At 41.1% G+C, this 20,008-nt stretch overlaps 1 protein-coding gene across 3 annotated transcripts in view; it reads left to right on the top strand.

Annotated features, from left to right (window-relative positions):
- The window catches only part of hdac7a (histone deacetylase 7a), a 69,543-nt gene extending 51,316 nt beyond the window's left edge, over positions 1-18,227 (top strand). For 2 of the 3 annotated variants that reach the window (XM_020635981.3, XM_020635984.3), the window contains 15 exons: positions 113-337; positions 1,023-1,242; positions 1,784-1,917; positions 2,244-2,364; positions 2,963-3,012; positions 3,656-3,763; positions 5,550-5,605; positions 6,030-6,117; positions 6,451-6,570; positions 6,693-6,790; positions 12,659-12,777; positions 13,158-13,291; positions 14,271-14,352; positions 14,452-14,590; positions 14,681-18,227. In XM_020635981.3, coding sequence (XP_020491637.2) covers positions 113-337; positions 1,023-1,242; positions 1,784-1,917; positions 2,244-2,364; positions 2,963-3,012; positions 3,656-3,763; positions 5,550-5,605; positions 6,030-6,117; positions 6,451-6,570; positions 6,693-6,790; positions 12,659-12,777; positions 13,158-13,291; positions 14,271-14,352; positions 14,452-14,590; positions 14,681-14,723 — 1,737 coding nt within the window. In that variant the 3' untranslated portion in view covers positions 14,724-18,227. The remainder of the gene's footprint in view (positions 1-112; positions 338-1,022; positions 1,243-1,783; positions 1,918-2,243; positions 2,365-2,962; positions 3,013-3,655; positions 3,764-5,549; positions 5,606-6,029; positions 6,118-6,450; positions 6,571-6,692; positions 6,791-12,658; positions 12,778-13,157; positions 13,292-14,270; positions 14,353-14,451; positions 14,591-14,680) is intronic. The other variant, XM_020635982.3, reaches the window with a different exon arrangement.
- Positions 18,228-20,008: the final 1,781 nt, after the last annotated feature.

Below are 20,008 nucleotides of genomic sequence, written 5' to 3'. Positions count from 1 at the left end.
TACACATCCATTCCTCTCTTTTTTAAAATCCATTCAACACATTTGATGTTCTTTAACTTGCAGTAACTCTTCTGCACAGAGTCTGATTTCTTGCATTTTTTACAACCTACAGTATATGACTGTATATTTGCAGCTGATGTCCAAGTCCAGCGAGAAGCCCAGACTGCATCAGATCCCCTCAGAGGACATGGACTCAGAAGACGGCGGCGGGACATCGCCAACAGAGCCAACCTATCAGAGCAGAGCGAGGGCCGAGTCACTGAGGGAGGCGGGGCCAACAGCATCCAAGAGCCATGAGGAGCAAATGAACCTGCAGCACGCACTCATACTCAACCAGGTAGGAAGACGTGGCACTCGTTTTAAAACAGGAGATAAACAGACACAAACTGATCTTCATCAAACTGTCCTGTAGGTGGCAGCATAACTCTTTCCCTTCCATGATCTTTTCTGCTGTTGCAATGTTTTGTGGTTTAACAAGTGCTTATTACATCCTAGTGGTTATTTCAGTGTATGATGTCAGATGAGCTGTTACTCTTTCAGAATGTGTGCAAGTTACTAATCTGACAAACCACACAGTTAGAAGTTTTTATTTGAAGGGGTATGAAGAAGATCTTGTAAAAACAAAACATAGCATGTTTAATTTCACAGTCAGTAGTAGAAACAGATTAGAATAGTTTGAGTGACCTGATTTTTAAGGAAGATAAGAGTCAGCTGTATCTCTGATTCAGAGCTGAATGCTTGATACTGGCCGAGTCAAATTACTCTGGATGCTAAGGGATAATAAGCTGAAGAAGTTATTTTACTTTAAGTGTGTGCCTAGTATTCAAATCACTTATTTAAAGAGGTGTACAGCTGCAAACCATGAGCAGAGCAATCAAATTGATGTCATGTGCACACAATCAAACCCTGTGTCGTCCACAGTGATTTATTCTGCACTTATCTTTGCCTTCTGTTATATTTTTGATAAAAACTTGATTATATTTATCAGTTAAGTATCCTTTACACCTTCACTTGTTCTGTAGTCGTTGCTATGGGAGCAGCAGAAGCAGCTGCAGCAGCTGCATCGACAGATGGAGACCCTGGCAGTGCCAATGATACGCGGCGGTGTCGGAAGTGGATTGGGTGTCCATCGTCCCCTTTCACGCACGCAGTCATCCCCTGCCTCCACCTCGCTCACTTTGCCTGAGAAACCTCTGAGCCTGACCACGCAGGACGCCAGCAGCAAACCACGCTTCACCACCGGTGAGTTCTCCAAATGGACTTTTTAAACATAGTGTTGGGTGTGAGATCACAGATGTTTGTTGCATGACCTTGTGCATCTCTCTTCTGAATATCAGGTCATGTTTTTAATCCTTTTTGGATCATTCTTCACTGTCTTTATCAGAGGGATTTTGTGTCTTGAATAATAATTTTATTGTCAGACTCAAGCCCCGTGCACTGACCTGTTGAGGAAAATGTCAGTCACAGTTGTTGGAGTATTTTTTAAAACTCTTGTGGTAGAGCGGTAAAGGATGTTATCTGAAGCAAAAACGTCCTGTGTGCATACGATACAGAGAGAGAAAACTGAGTTCTAATGCTCATAGAGCTGTACTGGCATTTCCTACATGTCCCAGGATGCATTGCTTATGAGCAGCTGCAGCTTTGCCCTCTTTGCATCTGTTAAACTTCCTCCCAAAGCAACTCTCTCCCATAACATCTGGATCACATGTTTCTTTTAATATGTATTATTAATTGTTTATGCAAAATGTCATAAAAAGTAATGAACACGTGTGTGTGTTTGCAGGTCTGGTGTATGACTCTCAGATGCTGAAGCACCAATGTACATGTGGAGACAACAGCAGTCACCCAGAGCATGCTGGGAGGATACAGAGCATCTGGTCAAGGCTACAGGAGAGAGGCCTGAGGGGACAGTGTGAGGTACGACACAGGACACACACACACTGACACACACTTAAAACCATTTACCATGAGTGTATAAAGAAACAAACTCTGTCTCACAAGGGAGTCCAGGTCAAGACAGCAGCGTGAAAATCAGAGATACAAGAACATACAAACGACTGAAAAATGAATCATTAGCATCAAAAATATGATTTCATGGGTTTATCTGAAAATAGAAAAGTTCAGATTACAAGTCCATGTAATTCAGTTGAATCAGTATGTTCATGTCAATGGTTGTGTGCAACAATATGGATATCTTTCACTACAGTATCGATGTCTTGAATGCAAACGTTCTCTTCACACAGAGTATCCGTGGTCGTAAAGCCACTCTGGAGGAGCTCCAGTCCGTCCACACAGAGCGCCATGTTCTGCTCTACGGCACCAACCCGCTCAACAGACTCAAACTAGACAACCGCAAGCTGGCAGGTATGCAACAACGTCGACTGATTTAGCGATTATGAAACGATTTTGAGTATGGGGAGGCAACTTGAAGAAACAGGTATGATTATGGTAGGTTTTTAAAGAAGGCAACAAAGGTAGTAGCACACAAAATGATTGCACAGACCTATGACCTGCCTGCAGCAGCCACAGATTTAGTTTTGTGTGAATGAATTGCCTTCCCCAAGCCAAAATGTGTAATTTAAAAACACATTAAAGTGATTTTAAAGTGAATTTAACAGCCTCTTAATCAGAAACATAAATAGCAAACAGTGCCCCAGATGTACAGATTTAGTCAGTAACAGAACCAAAACTATCGAAAAGTGAAGTTGTACAATTTAAAACACAAGTCAGACACTGTGTTCATTACTGAGTCTTTGAAGTCCATAGATTATAAAGAAACAACAAACATATGTTGGTGCTACAAAGCGTCACTATAAATAGTTTTCTCATGACATGAAGAGTCTTTAACGGATTCTGCACGGTCAGCATGAGCCGACTTTGCATAAAGTGATTATGTTGATCAAAGACAATAACTGAAATGTATCTGATATAAATATGAGTCTTTTTCTGTTTGTTTCCTCAGGAATCCTCTCTCAAAGGATGTTTGTCATGTTACCATGTGGGGGTGTAGGGGTAAGAGTAACACACACACACACACACACACACACACACACACACACACACACACACACACACACACACACACACACACACACACACACACACACACACACCACTATTTTTGACCATAGCGTTATTCTTCAAAGCTCGTAGTGAAAGCTAACACAACACAATCACTGCATTGAAATATGATATCGTTTTCAAAGATGAGCAGCAAATTGAAGAAAGAGAAAATTAGAAAAAGGACGGGATATGAAAGAGGGAAAGAGAGTTGGCTAACGTTGGCCTGACAGTCCGTGTCGGACCATGACAATTCAGACTAATAAGAACAACATGTCCATGACTGAGGAGGATGAAAGAAATGATTTCATTGTCCAAGCCAGAGGGACAGTAATGCCACATTGAGAACAAACAGAGGGAAGGGGGGAAAAAAAGCGAATGGAAAGAAAATAATCAGAAATATGGATCTGACCTCAGCCTGGGAGAGAAAGCTGATGATGTTTTTACTTTTGAATCAAAAACGGTCCTGCATGCTCGAGGCAGAGTCCTCGTTTTCACTTCATTGTTCCAGAGGAACCTCAGACATAATCAAGATTCATACAGCACATATTGTGAATAATATGACATGTGTTGTCTATCTACTTTTGATTTGCAGGTTGACAATGACACCACCTGGAATGAGTCGCATACCTCTACAGCATCTCGCATGGCAGCAGGCAGCGTTGTTGAGCTGGCCTTTAGAGTGGCTAAACGAGAGCTAAAGGTGAGGAAACAATAGATTTCACCTGTTCCTGTTACCTTGCAGCCTTGCTTTAGGCATTCTCTGCACATAATGGGTTAACAGATGAGCTGTTCCCAAAGACTGAACAAAACAGTATTCAGGCAGTAACACCCAAGCCATTGTCCTCACATCAGAAAACTATGGATGGAGTTAATAGAAATGCAATCATTATAGCATGGCTGTGTTGTAAATATTTATTGCAGGAATGTTGCAACAAAACAAATTAAGAGCAGCCCTTACACAGTTCATTAATAACAGACTAATCATGTGAAAAAGTTGGGACAGCCTCATGCAGTATCTTTTGGAAGAGATATATTTGCAGATTTAACGCTACCACCATCCTCAAGGAGTTCCTGCTTTCCATCCCTAACCACAGCAAGAAACTCTTAAGTTACAGTGAGGTTAAACGCCATCACTGTGTACTAGTATGTTTCCTGTGTGTCGGCGACAAGGTTAAGAAAGACGTGCAAACTTAGACAATGCATGTGGCAAAGGATTGTTGTTCACCCTGCCTAAAAGAGCTGCAGGACCACTTCAGAGATGAACCGCAGGGATATCATTTTTTCTCCAAATTTGATTTATACTCTTGGAATTTTTCATTTTCATAATTTGAAACCATTCTAAAAGTAAAAAAAAACGACCTGAAAAGAAAGAAGACCAACAATGCAAGAACAAAAGGATAGAAAATGAAAAGCATCATTTACCAACCTAAGGCTCTTTCGATTCTGCAGCGGTTGAACTCTTTTTGTCACACTACAGTTACAGCAACTCAGCCTAAACTTAAAGCCACTGAGGGGCTACATAGACGGGCTAATTTACTAGTAGATACTCGTGTTTTGGCTTCGCTTTCGAGTGTCTTGTGAAATAAAACAGTCAATTTATAAAAGATTGATTTCCCATCAGTAATGGTCTATACTTTCATTATGCAAGATTCCAACATTGTCTGTAAATTTCCAAACAAAGATTCACTCATAACACTCCGCATTACCTTGTGTGCTGCAGCTTGGTGTAGTGTTTGTGCTCTCAGTCTAGCAGCACCTGACACCCCAGTGAAGGTGCATGACCTGAACCCAAAGGTGACACCTGCTGCTGCAATCTGAGTCTTACATTTTTGAATATCCTGAATATATCTCCTACAAAAGTTAAACCACATTATGACCTCTCCACTTCCAAAAAGCTGTTTTTGAGTTTTGCATGTTTAAGGGAATGTTTGCCAAAGGTATTCATTTACAAGAAAACAAAGCAAGTCTCATGAGTGTCCTCCATTGTCTCACATCTCCAGAACTTGAGCAGTTTGGCTTTATGTTTAACTCACTGAAATAATACTGTACAAATACACGCTGACCCTAATTCACTGTCTTTGTAATATTAGTCAAAACATGAAATCAGCACAAGATTTTCTAAATCCTTCATGCTGTATGTGAACCTCCAAAATAACAATGAATGCTCATAAATCAATGGTTTTAGATTTATTCTGGGCTCATAGTCAAAAAGAAGTAATTGAAAACCATAAAAAACTGAAGGGAATTCACTTCATTTAACTCAAACCTTTGATCATGACTGAAACAATCTTTATCTTTTTAACAGTAGTTCAGAGTTTTGTTCAACTTCTTACTAGTTTTTTTTGACGATTGCATTGTACCTTTAAGGAAGATCTTTCTTCCTATAACTGGTGCCAAAAATTTAATTGTTGCAAAAGAAAAGCTTTTTTAGCAGTCCTTTACATCCAGTGTAATACTGATTAATGGTGTCTGTTTCTCCTGCACAGAACGGCTTTGCTGTGGTCAGACCGCCGGGGCATCACGCAGACCCCTCTAATCCAATGTAAGTGTGTGTGTGCATGTCTCTTATTCTCATGTGCAGCCTCATCAAAGACAGTTGCCCTCTTGGTTTTTGCACTGTCAGATGTTATTAATGCAGTGATCTGGAGGAGATTAAGGAACAAAATAAGGACGATTTATACTGTTGAAGATATTTTCTCTTGTACTGATGCTTTGATGACTCATCTTCTTCTCTTCATTTGTCCTGACTTAAACTCTGCTCAGCCGGTGTACTTTATTGAACTTATATAACATGAAGTAATGGATGCTATCATCAATAACTGGTGGCTGCATCACAATAAAACAAACTACAAACAATCAACAAAAGACGGGCTGAAAATTTAAGAAGCATGAAGCCTTTGTCCTCTCCATGTGTTACATCTTTGCTCAATGTTGTTAAACTTCTGCCCGTCTCTTTTTTTTTTTAGGGGTTTTTGTTACTTCAACTCTGTGGCCATCGCCGCCAAGCAGCTCCAGCACAAACTCAGCGTCAGCAAGGTCCTCATCGTTGACTGGGTAAGGCAGTGCGATAAAAATACATGGAATTTCTTACATTTTGAAAAGAGCGCCAATGGCGTCAAAGATTTTCAACTCGAGCACTCAGAAAAAAAACGCTAGGTGGTCACAGGGCCTAACATTTGCAAACTAAATCCTGCTTTTTCTTTTAGTTAACCCAAACTTTTCTCCACTCTGCCATAACCAGGCAGTGCATTAAACAACAATCCTTAACCTTTTTATTTTGTTTGCATCAGCTTGATTGTATGTATTTAGCCAGCTTTTGTTAAAAATTGTATTTCTTTGATTGGTATGTAAAAAACAAACTTATGTTGTCCATTATTCTGTTGCTAGGACGTTCATCATGGCAACGGCACCCAGGAAGTGTTCTACAGTGACCCAAGTGTTCTCTACATCTCGCTTCATCGCTATGACGACGGAAACTTCTTCCCTGGCAGCGGCTCTCCAGCTGAGGTCAGTGACCTCCAGTGAACTTTGAGGCGCATTCACAATTTTAGAACCGGATTACAAACAAAAACAATCATAGGTCACTTATTCATCACATTACTACAACAAAATACTGGTTCTTGTTTTAGGCCGGTTCTGGAGCAGGGGAGGGCTTCAATGTGAACGTGGCGTGGACCGGAGGACTGGAGCCGCCGATGGGAGATGCTGAGTACATCGCTGCTTTCAGGTAAAACCGACTGCTTCTCTTTTTAAACAATGCAACACAACATGTAAAGACAAAGAAAGTGATACAGATGAGTGACATATTAAGGAGGTGTCTTAAGCCTGGCTCAGACTGCAGGATTATCAGGCTGATTTGAGGTCCGATTTTTCTTTCCCAACAATTGCAGGGTCACTCCCGACTCGAGGCTGCTCGGAATCCATTATCTGCTCAGATTATCTTGTAGTGTGAATCGTAGAAAAGATCTGATTTTTAACGTCCCCGATCTGCTCGGGGATCGTCGGGGATGCACCGATTTATGTTTGATATTTAGAATTTAAAATCTTGATGATTTTGTTTCACCATCCTCCTTGCGGCCTAGGCAGTAGACATCAGAGTACATTTTTAAACTAGCTGTCTTCTAGTTTTATTGATCAGTTTGAGGACATTCAGTGAAGCAGTAATCCGACAATGGATCTTTCCTTCTCGCTGACCCACAACAAAGACGCTTTTTAAAAATCCAGCCTCTGACGTACTTCCTCACGTAGTTAATAATCCTCGTCATTTGGAGAGCATGTGTGTGGCTCACCCTGCTTCCAATAACTTCAGATGCTTTACAGTAAATGAGCTCAAGGGTCCCGTGTTTGACAGATTTGGGACGGTTACTTCCTGCTTGTGGGTTTGGATAATTGTCATCGGTGGGTGTGTTTGGCACCAATAAAGTTTCGGTTGTGTGGGCTGTTTTGGTCGTCTGGTGCATCAAACCTAAGGAAACTGTGGTGACTGCACGGTTTCAGGAAGAGGGGCACAGTGGCAAAGTCACAGACATAAGGTGGTGGGAGGTGGTGGGAGGTGGTGGGGGGCTGCGGGCACAAGCATGCATAATGTTTATGTACCTAACCTGAGCAGAAACACTCATGTTTAATCATGCACAGGGGGGTTGCCCATATCATGAAACTCATGAAATGACAAACCGGCTTCAGCAGTGATCTTACTCACTGAATGTCTAATCATCAGTCAACTCTTTGCTGTTATTGCACTTGTGTGTGTTTGTAAGAAGTGTTTTATGACAATAAAAAATCAGATCCTTCTTAATTTAAAAAGTCTAATGTGACACACACGTGAATCTTTCCCATGGAAAACTTAAAGAGAAGATTTTTCTGCAGCATGCTGTTGATCGCCCCGTGCAGCAGGGTGACATGCAACTATAAAGATATTCTCTCTGATATTCTCATTTTCTCTTGAGCTCTCATACAGATACCTCAGTATGAATTCAAGTCTGTTTCATAACCAGTAATGAACTCCTTACAGGAGGTTTCATCCATCTGAGGTGTTCCTGAGCTAAACAGTGATTCACAGGCAGCTCCGAGATCGTCTTTGTGTAGCATGACCCTGACCTCTGACCTTCCTGTGGAGCAGAGCGGTCCATTTCTCTCGCAGGGGGGGGTGGTTGCACCAGAGTGTTTATGAGGTTGAACAGCTCTAGTCCATTAGAGTGATGGGTCAGATTTATCCATAGCTCTGTAGGGCTAACTCTGCAGAATATGTCTCATGTTTACCAGGCTGCAAGGGTGCAATAAATGCAAACTCTCCTTATAACTGTTTGTTCTGAGTGAGTGGAGAAAAACAAGATTTACATCCTCTGGGTTTAGATACAAACTCTTTTTTTACATAATGATGTCACCACGACAAAATCTTTGAATGCAACTTTGATTTGTGATACTTTTGATGTTTGCAGATCCATCTGCTCGTAGTTTGGATTAAAAGTTTCACTTCACATCAAAACTAAATAGAAGAAAGTTGTGAGCACAGTGTTTCGAGGTAATGCCTCCTTCAGGGTCTAGTTTTCATACTGAGAGACCTCCCTAAAGCTTCAGACTTTGAGGAGTTTCTGTGTTCAACAAGTGGAGCATTAACAGTGGGGTTTGATCCTTCCACAGCTTGATATCATGATAAATGTTTAAACCAGAAAATGTTTTGAAAACTATTTAATGACTAAATTGAGTTAGCAGTCTTCAAAGTCATCAGAGGGTAAAGTTGAGAGGAATGTGCCTCCTTTTCTAAAATGGGAAAAACAACTCATCATACGTTCTTATTTTTTCTTACATAATGCCGATCATATGGTCCGGTATTCAGATCCGATCTGGACCTAATAGAAGCTCTGAGTAATTCTCTGTTTGTTTCTATCTGCCTGCAGCCTCTGATGATGACAGTCCACAACATCAAAAACTTCACAGACAATAATATTCATTTTAAGATGATGTGAGTTTGGATCCCGGATTTTCAAACTCAAACGGTTTTGCCACAGAAACTCACATTTCCACCAATTCTGTAAAATATAAAAAAAAATGCACCCTTTAAACCACACCATCAGTTTATGTGGCCCCTGAGAAACTTATGAAAAGTGGGTAAAAAATAGTGAAGGATTAACTTTCAACAAAGGTGAACAAAGGGACAATGTGATTGCATGGTTAGCATCTCAGCCCAGAAGTTAAAACTATGTATCATCATGACATTTGTTTAAACAGGGCATACACTTTACGATTTCAGGCTGATTTTGACCTGGCTAACTCGTATAACTGATTTGAAGCCGGCTGCATTTCACCCTGATCCAGAGTTGTTAGGCGTGGGGTGTACAGCCGATCACGGCCTGATCAGCTGTTCCCGACCAGTCATTTCTTGGCATGTTTGATATTTTGATCATTTACACAGCGAGAGCAAAGCACACACTGGTAGACGACGTCCAAAATCACCATGGCAACATCAGTCATGCCTGTTTAATCAGTCTTCCACCTCCTTTAATGAAAGAGACATTGGCAGGAAATATCTTCAGACCTCCAGCTGACAGGGAACTTTTCTTATGATCCAGCTGCTAGTTAGCTTGTGTTTATTGGGGATGCTGGGGGTGTGAGAGAGGAAGAGCGTTTCTGCCGATGTGTGTATTTGAGCCATGCATGAATCAACTGAAATACACATCTACTGACAGTTGTGAATGCTCAGCCCAGATTTAAGTCATGCGGTGTGAGCTCTCAGGTCGTGCCCGACAATCGGATCGTACAGCGAGAGCACTGATTGTCAAACAAACCAAATTGGTGTCAGTGCCTCAATCTGAGTTCATCTGTGATACATTTATACTGACCAAAAACATCAATTGGTCCAGCTCTAGTATATTAATGAGTAAATAACTGCACTACAGTTACTGATTAGTCAAAGAGGCACTGATGCTAATGAGATGTTTTGAAATAAAATGTATTGATCATTATTGTGATTAGCCTTTAATTCAACATCATTTTTCCACCTTATGTGGAGCCACGTTTAACATTTTAACGAGAACGTTTCTCCTTTCTTTCATGGCTTTAAAATCTAAACAGCCCACAATCTCCTATTCACCACTCACCCATCGCACACCCCCTCACACACACACACACACACACACACACACACACACACACACACACACACACACACACACACACACACACACACACACACACACACACACACACACACACTCTGTAATTAATACAGTTTGCAAACATGAAATGGTCTGTGGAAGGTGGAAGAAAATAACAGTCTCTAAGGTTTTTAATGGAATACATTTTATGGGTTAAACTTTGGGAGCGCCTGAACTTCAGAATGGGGAGCTTCGGTGCATTTTCACCTTATCCTTCACTCACACCCCCCACCCCCCCAACCCCTTCCCCTTCTTTCCATCACCCCTACCCTCATCACACACACACACACACACACACACACACACACACACACACACACACACACACACACCCAGTCTCCCCTGATTGATCTTTAATAGCCCCCCCCCTCCTCCTCCTCCCCCCCCCCCCCCCCCCCCCCCCCCCCCCCCCTCCTCCTCTCTTGTCTGTAGTTTCTTTCTCATGGAAGCAGCGTGGCAGCTTTAATGGGTCTACAGGGGAGCTGGTTTCTGGGTTTTGCGGTTAGGTGTGCGCCTGCTCTGCCGCATATCCACGTGAGGATGATGAAGTTGATGGAAATTATCTAATTAATCAAAACTCGACAGGATGAGCCAGGGGGATTATGTACCCTCTACCTATAAAGTTTCTGTGCTTGTTTGCATGTTTGAAATCGCGCTGGAATGTGTTTGTGTGTTTCATCTCGGTGTCCTCATTTGTATCTATGAGCTCATGTTGTCCATCTGCATGCGCTCATGACAGCAGTATGTGTTTGGATGTATGTGCGTGTGTCCAGATATGTGTGTGTAAGAAGCAGAGGGAGGGAGGGAGGGGGGGGTCTCCACAGTCCCCAGGCAGAATAATGAAGGTAAATGGATCCCAGATGGACTGTTTTTCCTCTTTTCTCTGTGTTGTCAATGACGTGAGGAGAGTGACAAGCCTCTAATGTGAAACAGACTCACACACACGCCGGCTTTGAACTCGGCCGACATCATCGAGCCGCAGAGCTGAGCCTCTCTCTCTCTCTCTCTCTCTCTCTCTCTCCGCCCAGGGACAGTACAGCTCTCTCTCTGTCTTCTAAACAACAATAGCATTAAGAGAAATCTTCATCTGTTTGAAGTCCACAAACAACAGAAAGCAGACGTGAGAGCCGATATATAACAATACGACTCTGTCAGGCAGACTTGAGCAGCTTTTTAACAGAGAAACAATAAGTCTTTTGTCCGCTGCCAAGTCTGGAATCTGCCAAACTCAGGTTTAACTTGTCATGTTAACAACTCTTTAATTTGATTGTTGATCTATCTTGGGCTTCTTGTGAGCAGACTGGTGAAATAAATCCTCCATGTTTAAGTCTTTCTATCATTGAATCAGCAGAGCTACAACTGGTTTTAAAAGTAAACTCTGTACTACCCGTTTATTTACCAATTTTAGCAAACAGTACATTTTAACAACATCACTTATTTATTAAATTAATCTGAATGTTTATGCTGTAAAATTAATCTTCCTTTTGCTTTTTTTTGGTTCAAATGTTTACATTTCTAAAACAGACTTTTTAACCTGCATGCTTTTACATTTTTATGTTTTAGCTTATCTTTCACTTCTTTGAAATAATCTAATTTATTTATTGATCTATTAATTATTTTATTTGTTAACAGACCAAACTTCAGTTTGACTTAGGGTCATTATCAGTGTGTGTAGTGTGCTTCTGTAAAGACCGGAGGGATGCACTTTGATAAGGTTTAGGTTCAATCCTGCTTGTTTAGTTACATTAGTAACGTGCTGCACAGGAGCAATGCATGCACCATCCAATGAGCAATCAGAGTTAGTCTACAACTGTCATATAGACCTAATTAATTTAAATCCTTTGGTTTAGTGCAGGGGTGGGCAACTGGCGGCCCGGGGCCACATGCGGCCACCATCAACCCTCAACGTGGCCGTCAGGGCAATTTTCACATAATCACTTCATTTGATACATGAAGAAAACATAATAAAAACCAGAAATATGTCCATAATATTTGATCAGTGGTATATGTTGACTTAAATATGAGACATAATTGACTGTAATCGTTTTTGTATCCTACAATTTGGCCCCCTGGCAGTGAGAATTAAATGAACGTGGCCCTTGCTGTGACCAAAGTTGCCCATCCCTGGTTTAGAGAGTCTGTCCATCTTGTTGTTTCTGAACCCTTTAATGTGTCCTTCTTCAAAGATGGCGGCATGTTAAAGCCAGAAGAGTCCAAACATCTGCAGCTAAACAAAGATAACATGTCAAAACCCAGGACGCTTAGCATTACTGCTCAGTCAAAAATAAAATTACACACTGGAGATGTGTAATTTATGACTTGGAGCAACCCTTTACTGGTAACCAGTAGGAACTGAAACAACACACACACACACAAACACACACACACACACGCGTCTCCGTCCCTTGAACTGACAGTTTCCTGTGATTGTGTCCCTGCAGGTCTGTGGTGATGCCCATCGCTCAGGAGTTCTCTCCAGACGTGGTTCTGGTGTCTGCTGGGTTCGATGCTGCAGAGGGAAACCCCGCTCCTCTTGGAGGGTACAAGGTCTCCGCCAAATGTAAGCACAGTCCTCCACCACAGACGGAGCGTCCTTTACCTCAAGGGATCTTTTATAGGAGAGGCCAATAAGAACTCTGTGGTCCTGTGTGTCTTTAGAGTTATTAATAGATCATCACAGCACCTGTCCATCATGGACCAAAGAGCCGGAGTAGTGCCTCCGACTGTGCATCTCTAATGTGACCATAATTATAGTCATTAGTAGCTCGTAGGTTCTGAGGGAGGATCCACAAGCTTTAAATATACGTTTGTTTTCAGAGAATATGAACTCATTTGGGAGCTCATGATTGACATTTACTTGCTAAACTTTATTCTTATTAGCTTTGGCTTTTATTCATGCTACATGAACTTTGAGTGTGGTGGGTTTTTTTTCTACCTCAGGTTTCGGCTTCCTGACCCGCCAGCTGATGTCTCTGGCAGGAGGCCGTCTGGTTTTGGCCCTTGAGGGAGGTCATGACCTCACAGCTATCTGCGACGCATCAGAAGCCTGTGTCAGCGCACTCTTGGGCATACAGGTAAAGCATGCTGGGTAATTCAGTTCTTTTGGAGGGTGGTATTTACATTGTGTGCTGAGAGTTGTGCTGAGTGGGTTTGGAAAGGTCAGGGAATGACTCACAGAATCAAGAACAAATCAGGGGAATTTTTCTGTTCATTAATGTATTGTTTTTCTGGTAATACACACTAAACTTGTCCGCTACTGCTTAAGAATTGTCATGAGGTCACAGCTTGTCATGAATGCAACTGCACTTCTGTACATATACACCTCTTTAGACACCCATGTCACTGCCTGGATATTCACACAGACGACTGTCAGAGCAGTCACAATTATCTGCCACCAGGATAGTTAAAATATGTAAATTTTAAGGTCAGATCTGTAAATGGACTCTGAGGGAATTTGTGTTTTACTGGCAAGAAATGTATTTATAGTTTGATCAGCAACTCAGTTTACCCCTGCAATGTTGTCTTAAGGTTTACAAATGATTTGTGGTCTTTGGTTTTATATTTTCATGAACATTAGAAGTGGGAATAATTGTTTTATGTTAAAATGGAGATTCTTATGTTGAGATTTTAAATAGATTCATAACTTCCAAAAGTCGATTTTTTTTTTTTGGCTAATCAATCACTCCCTGCTAAGTGCTAAGGTTAGCTCTTTAACTCAGCAGAAGGCCAAATGGAGCAGCAAGAAATTCAAAAATAGACTTTGAATCCAGACTCGCTCCAAGAATGGAAATTGAATCGTTAGACACCCAAAGATTCCCAGCCCTAATGAACATTTTAGACACTACTGTTCTGTACTCCGCATAGTAGTTTATAAGTTTTGTTACCTTGTTGAGTTTGTTATTCTAATTTTAATCTGCATGTTTGTCTACTTCTAATCTGATGACAGTATAACGCTGAACCTCTTCAGTGATTTAAAAATGATTGACAAGTTGCCTGTGATAAAGGTCTAATGATGGTGATTTAATCATCTTCATGTCCGTCTCTGTCTTTCAGGATCCACTGGCAGAAGAAGTCCTCCTCCAGAAGCCCAATGCTAACGCAGTCCGCTCGCTGCAGACCGTCATACAGATACAGAGTGAGCAGCACTAATCTTCATTTTGGGTATTTTGACCTTTATCCATTCTTAAAACTGAAAGAAAGCATCCTTAAAAATGTATCCCTTTGGTTGTTGCAGGTCAGTACTGGCAGAGTGTGAAGGCCTCCAGTGCATCAGTGGGTCTGTCTCACCTGGCTGCTCAGAGGAGAGACTGTGAGGAGACGGACGCTGTCAACGCTTTGGCCTCGCTCTCTGTGGGAGTGCTTTCCAACAAGAGGTACAACTCAGCAAAAACACATACAAGAACTTATAAACACACTTAAAACAACAGAGATAACCATTTCATTCTTTCCCTTATTTCTTCCAGCCTTCCAGATGAGCCGATGGAGCATGACAGCGACTCCATGTAGACGACCAAAGTGACCGATCACCTCTCACGTTCAGGATTTTGGGGCCCCACCGACTTCCTGCGCTGTTATACGACCATAAGGGGACTTTCTTTTTTGTGATGCCACTGAGCCCCACCCATCTGCCTTATTCATACTTCATCCACACATCGAAAAAAAAAACACAATGCTGAACCTCGACGGACCCGCTGTACGACCACCTCAATGCTGGTGAGCACTCAGCTGACGCCAGCAGCACTACCTGCAACCGGGGAACCTTCAGAAACCTCACCAAAGAGCAATACAAGACATTTTTGAATAGACTTTTACATCTCTGGTGACTAACGGAGGACTTTGTGTATTAAGTACCAAACCTTTGAGCTACAGACAGAATTCCAAGGAGCACTATGTTTTTACCAGCAGCTGCTTTAATCGCCTTAACTTTGCCTTAACGTCAAACATCAGGTGCAGAAGGAGGACACTTTGGATTATAAATTCCTTTTTCCTTTGCCACTTTGCAATTTCAAAAATGCAGACCAAACAAGATGCAAAAAGGCTGACAGGGATACAGACCCTCAAACGTCAGGAGAAAGCACACACACACAAAATATCACAGAGAAGGCAGCAGCTTCAAATTCCCAGGAGGCGCAGAGATGATCTGTTTTCATGATGTCATAACTCGCAGTTTAACCACTAAAAGAAGACGACAAAGAACTCGACAAAGAAGGAACGAGAGGAACATGAAGATTACAAACTGTGGTTTTTTTGTCGAAACAGAGAAAGAGGGCAGATGTCCTCGTTGTTTTTTATTGCACTGTTCATTCCATAATGTGAACCATGAGAAATTCCAAAGCTCTGTGTGGGGGGAGGGGGGGGGGGGGGGGGGGGGAAGAAACACAACTTTGTAGGTTATTTAATAGTTTTGGATACGATTGTGTTCCCCGACGCTTCATCTGACATGTCTTATGAAGTCTCTGACTCAACTCAAAGGCCGACATACTGTAGAGTTGTATTTGATATGAAGTGAATCTGTAGGCAAAAACATTTAAAAAGCAGGATGACTTTTCCTCTGCTGTTCTGTGTCTTAAATACATTTATACTGACACACACACACACACACACACACACATACACACAATGATGAACTGTGTATCTACCACTAGTATTGATTACTGTATATTCTTGTTTATATTTGAGACTAAAGGAGCGCTCATTCCACCGCAGCACCACTTGAGGACCATCGTATTGTTTGATATGAGCAATAATGTTAATGCACTTAACGACACCACCCAAAGACGAACGCCTTGAAGCAGCCCGCTCTCCCCTAAGAGCCTGTACAGAGGCGCACCACAAGGGACCGGTCGACGGGGACTCGACATGTGAAAGACGTTTGAACCTGTGGATTCTGATGAACGTCACATATGCAGACTTTTGAGTACAAAGACCTGGGCCTGGTTTAAACGCTGTCTTTATCATCGAATTAATCCGATCTGGAGTTTGAGGCTTCATCGAGGTCTAATTAAGGAAACTTGAGGCTCGTCATGTTACAATCAACCTTGACAACGCCATAATAGAAATGGCGGTACGTCATCTAAGCTGAATGATGTTTGGAGTAGAGATGCACCATCTTTGATTTCAAGAGAAATCCAATTTATTGATATTTTCCAAATCAAATTGGCCGGTTGCAAAACTTATTTTCCGACCTATTTTTGTAAAGACCCTTAAGTGTCTCTTGCAGTTTTTTATGCCTGAAGTTATCGGTGCAAAGAAAGGAATCCAGCCATCCATTATCTGTACCACTCTTATCGTTTAGGGTCAAGACGGGGATGTAGCCAGTCCCAGCTGTCATTGGGCGAGAGTCGCCAGTCAGTAGAAAATAATGCTTTTCAAAAAAATGTAATTTACTGGGAATAATACAAAACAAAAAACTTATTTTAGGAAGCAGGATGAAAACATTTCGTATTTGGTTTAATGATTTTGAATCATTATATAAACCTTTCTTACATTTGTTTAAGCCACCTCCCCTTATTGGAATAACCCAAAACTTTCTGGATTATAGTTAAAGCGTCAACTCCAAAAATGTTATTGAATGTTGATGACCATGAAAAAAAACAAAAGCCTTCATTGACAGGTATCATCCTGCATCCTCAGTTTGCAGCAGAGGTTTTACTTTTATTTATTCATTCAAGCAATTCCCCTGACTGCCCTCCTCGATGATCATGACGGCAACTTTGCATTCAAGAAGAAGAAATAACATGATGTTACATTAGAGGATTATTTTGTAGCAACCTAAAGCCTGTCAGAGTTATTTTGTATGCACACTTAGTTAAATCTTTTAAGGCCTCGTTAACCAAAATTAATATTTGTTGAAGAGCGCTGCAGATCGACTAGTATAAAAGATTAAACAAAAAAAGATGGTGGCCAAAATAATAAACAGTTTGTGTTTAAGACGTTAGAGCTTCTTGACTCTGAAACCTTCCAATGAAAAAAAAGATTTTTGTGTTTGTGTGTAAATGCATCTTTTGTAAAAAAAAAAAACCTACACGGGTCGATTTGACCAGCCGAATGAAGAATTGTAATCTTAGCGTCCAGGTAGGAAACTGTTCCGTTCGCTTTACTTTGTCAGACTCTGGGCATTTTCTGCCCACCAGAAGGCCTTGGAGCTTAATATCAAACAACAGGTAGGCAGTAGAAACCAAAAAAAAAAAAAAAACACAGACGTCCAAATGCTGTTGCAGCGCTGCTCCATCCCAGAAGGCATTATTGAGAACATGTTGCATGGAGGAGGATTGCTGTTCTGTGATTGGTGCAACTGAGAAGTGTGTCATTAGTTTTATTGTTTGTTTATAGTGTTGTAAACAGGATGTTAGACTTTGTGTCTGTTACACAGTGTGCCCAGCAGGTGCATGTGGTGTCTATGAAGTAACCGTAGTGTGATGCATCTTCAGTGTGTGTGTGTGTGTGTGTGTGTGTGAGAGAGAGAGAGAGAGTGTGGGCAATTTACACATCTTGTGTAGATTTCCACCATGTAGTTGTGCATGCATTTGCAAGTCTAAGTGTGTGTGTGTGTGTGTGTGTGTGTTTGTGAAATACTGTAAATGACCTCTCCTGTATCATACCCCCAGTAGCTGTTTTTTTGTGTCTTATGCAGAGGTCTGTATCGCCTCACATCTTAATTCCTTTTATTACTGATGATGTCATTTGTACCTTTCTTAAAAAAATTTAAACACTGTAAATAGAAACTCCCAAGACCAAAATACACAACACACACACACAAGTGCCTTAATGCATTGAGTAGTATGTGTGTGTGTATTGGTAACTCTTAACTAACTGGACTTACAGTAACTCTGTATCTATAAACATGACGTTGAAATCTTTGTTTCATGCTGTTCTTCTATCATTTATCTATCATGTGTTGTTTTTTCCTACACATTTCCTACCATGTGTATGTATAGAAAGATGGTCTATTTTGTACTTTGTATTTTTGTCTTCTCTTGATTAAAAAAAAAAAAAGTTAATTTCCAGTCACGCTGAGTTTTGTGTCTGTGTACACATCCTAAAAGAAGTGCTGATTCTGCTGATTTTCCACCAATCAAAATAACGATTTGTATCTCCAACAAACATTTGTTCTCGCTCTTGTTCATTTATCCAGTGACTTAAAAGAAAAATGCAAATTATAAATGTTTTTTTGAGCTGTGTCAAAACGTTGTTTGAGAAAATGAACTGTTCTTGAATGGTTAAAGATTCAAAAAACGTTATTGTCTATCAGTGACAGAAAAGGACTTTTGGTTAGAAGCTCAAGTAACATAAAAACAGTCACACCAATTAGACACATAAAATCATACCAAAAGTTCCACTAATAGGTCAAATCACATGTGCTCAGCATGTAAAAAAGGTAGTGTTTATCTAGCCTTGTTTAGAGGTAATAAAAGAGTTTCTGTAAGATTTTAAGTTAGCCAATGGTCCTCTGAAACGGCTGCCCGAGAGGAGCAGATGAAACGAGTGGTGAAGGGACCTCAGTGATGCAGACCACTTTCCTTTCCTGCATGATGATCATGCTGCATGCATGAAAAGTTCTGACAGTTGGATTTGGGTGGTGTCAGCAGTGATTTTAGCTGCATGTTTGAGGATTCCAGTGAGTATGTTCTTATGCTTTTTGCAAGAATTGTCAGATTGTAAGTAATGGCCAACATCCCCAGGCTGGCTATTGGGCCTGACCACTGAAGATAACTACACTCGCATGTATAAATGAGAGTTTAAAAACTGTTTTGATGTCCTTCATGATGAACATTAGCATTTCATTCTGCTTTCTTATGAAAATCAAGGTGTCATGTGGATTTCACTGAGACAAAGAACATTTTGCAAATGATTGTGGATCTAAAATCAGACTCAAGGTTTTCAGATGATGAGGAAACATGTGAAAAAGTGTTTAAAGTACATTTTTCAGAAGGTGTATTGTTTTGAAAAGCTTTGCTCCGGCTTGAGGGGATTCAGTTTAAGTGGTATTATGTTCGGTGCCACCCCGAGGAAAGTCTGAAACTTACTGGCTTCAGACGTCTTGCCTTGACTGACACAAGCTTATCCAGAGTGGCTGAAAGTGATTTTGAAACCTGGATCAAACCTGCTAAGAGCTACTGGAACTGCCAAAAGTGGGGAGCCCTCACAGTACTTTGAAGGTTAAGACCCCTGGAGTTAACTCTCTCTTTTTATTAGATTTATTTATTCTCCATGATTGTTTTTGTTGCTGCTCATATTGCTGCAGTGTTTTGAACTGAACCAAGAACATGAGAGTAAGAAATATGAGAAAAAAAAACGACTCGGAAAAGTGTAAATGAAGACATTTTCATCCCTGAGACTCCATCATTTATCCTGAAATGACTAAAATTCTCAAACTTAAATTTTTCGGGGTCTAGTCCACCCGTAGGCGGGTATATTTTTAAACTGAGGTTTTCCTCCTCTGTTCCAAAAAGTAATCTTGCTAACTTCTCAGAAACATCTTTGTCCACATGAAAATGCAAAACTCACTATTACAACCATGTCAAAAACGATGTGCTTAAAATGTGCCCCGCCATTCCTCTGTAATGACCAAACCATTTTTAAAGTTGTCCAGTGAGGCGTCTCGGCTCGTCAGCATAGTGGGACAGTAACTGTGTATGTGTGAGCATGTAAAAAGTCCAGTTAGCATCGTTAGCACCAGCGCTAGTGCCATCGCACTAATCTCATGTTAAAGAGACAGCGCCGCACAATGACATCAAACGAAGGAGACGTTACAAGACCAACACTCAGTTTTCCCTGTCTACAAAAACCTT

Source organism: Labrus bergylta, chromosome 12 (genome assembly GCF_963930695.1).
Source record: "Labrus bergylta chromosome 12, fLabBer1.1, whole genome shotgun sequence".
NCBI lineage: Eukaryota > Metazoa > Chordata > Actinopteri > Labriformes > Labridae > Labrus > Labrus bergylta.
This window is presented reverse-complemented; position numbering and strand designations above follow the sequence as displayed.